This window comes from Myotis davidii, unplaced genomic scaffold (assembly GCF_000327345.1).
Source record: "Myotis davidii unplaced genomic scaffold, ASM32734v1 scaffold1509, whole genome shotgun sequence".
Classification (NCBI taxonomy): domain Eukaryota; kingdom Metazoa; phylum Chordata; class Mammalia; order Chiroptera; family Vespertilionidae; genus Myotis; species Myotis davidii.
This window is the reverse complement of record NW_006299480.1, coordinates 633,764-635,044: the sequence shown is the minus strand read 5'-3', so window position 1 is coordinate 635,044 and position 1,281 is coordinate 633,764. Positions and strand designations below refer to the sequence as shown.

At 57.8% G+C, this 1,281-nt stretch overlaps 1 protein-coding gene across 1 annotated transcript in view; it reads right to left on the bottom strand.

Annotated features, from left to right (window-relative positions):
• Nucleotides 1-642: 642 nt before the first annotated feature.
• Nucleotides 643-1,281, bottom strand: part of LOC102773402 (epiplakin) — a 2,058-nt gene continuing 1,419 nt past the window's right edge. The window contains exon 2 of the mRNA XM_015571404.1: nucleotides 643-1,281. Within this exon, the coding sequence (XP_015426890.1) occupies nucleotides 775-1,281 (507 nt within the window). The 3' untranslated portion in view covers nucleotides 643-774.

Here is a 1,281-nt window from a genome sequence, read left to right as displayed (position 1 = left end):
GGGATATGCACCTGGACCTGGGCCCCGGGCCGGCCGGGAGGCCCGCTCTACCACAGGAATGCAGGGAGGAGTCGCGTTCCCTGGGCGATCCCTGGCGCTGCAGGTGGACCCTAAAGTGAGAGTCATGAGTGAGGCCGCGAAAGGGAGGCACGGAGGCACGGATGGGGTGGATTAGCACACAAAAGGCACACTGACTTCAAACGGAAAAAGGCTTTAATAACAACCAGAAAACACAAAGCACTGCAGACACCCAGTGTGACAGGCTGAGGTCCCGGGAACAGAAAGTCCTTTGTTCCGAGCACAGCAAAGCCTGTAAGATGGCCACCCGCCAATATTCCCAGAAATAAAAACAAAAGCACAAGGGGGGCCACCGGTCATCAGAGGAACACGGCCAGGGAACAGGCCTGCTCTGGATGCAAAGGAAAACTCGGACCACGAGAGGCCATGGGAAGGGAACAATGTTACCAGATACATTTAAACCCTGAGCCGCCCAGCCATTGGCTCCGTGGCTGAGCAACGGCCCAGGAACCCTGAGGTCCTGGGTTCGATGCCAGGGTTGCCCACTCCGTCCCCAGAACGGGGCTTGCTGGAGGCAGCCGACCGATGTTTCTCTCATCTGTGTTTCTATCTCCCTATCGCTCTCCTCTCGCCATAAAATAAAAAATGTATACATTTTAAAAACTAACTGAAACCAAATTAAAGAATATTTTAAAATCTTGAAGAGTAGAGTAAGATATATTTGAGAATTAACATCCCCCCCCACAAAAAGTCCATTCACCCTGAAGATAGAGAGAGAAGTAACAGGCCAGTTTCAGGGTCAAGAGTGGCCTTCTGCAGCAGCTGCATGTAGGTGAGGTTCTCGTGCGTGTTGGGGTCGAAGAAGCCCTTGGTGTCGTCGCTGGGGTCGGCCAGGACGCGGTTCATCTCCTCGTCGAAGTAGCCGTTCTTGTAGGCCACCTCCACGGGCACGCGGTGGCTGTGCACGGGGTCGATGATGCCGCCCGTGGCGATCTGGGCCTCCAGCAGGCGGATGCCGTGGTCCCGGAGGACCAGGCCCTTCTTCATGGCCTGGAAGAGGGAGATGGTGCTGCCCGAGTACGGGTCCTTGTAGCCCGTCACGGCCTTCTCGGCCGACAGCAGCTTCTCGTGCAGCTCGGGGCCCACGACGCCCGCCTTCACGGCCTCGTGCACGTACAGCCGCTGGTTCCGCACGGGGTCCACCAGGAAGCCGGTGGCCGCCTGGGCCTCGAGCAGGAGCGTGGCCGTGCTGGGCCTGAGCAG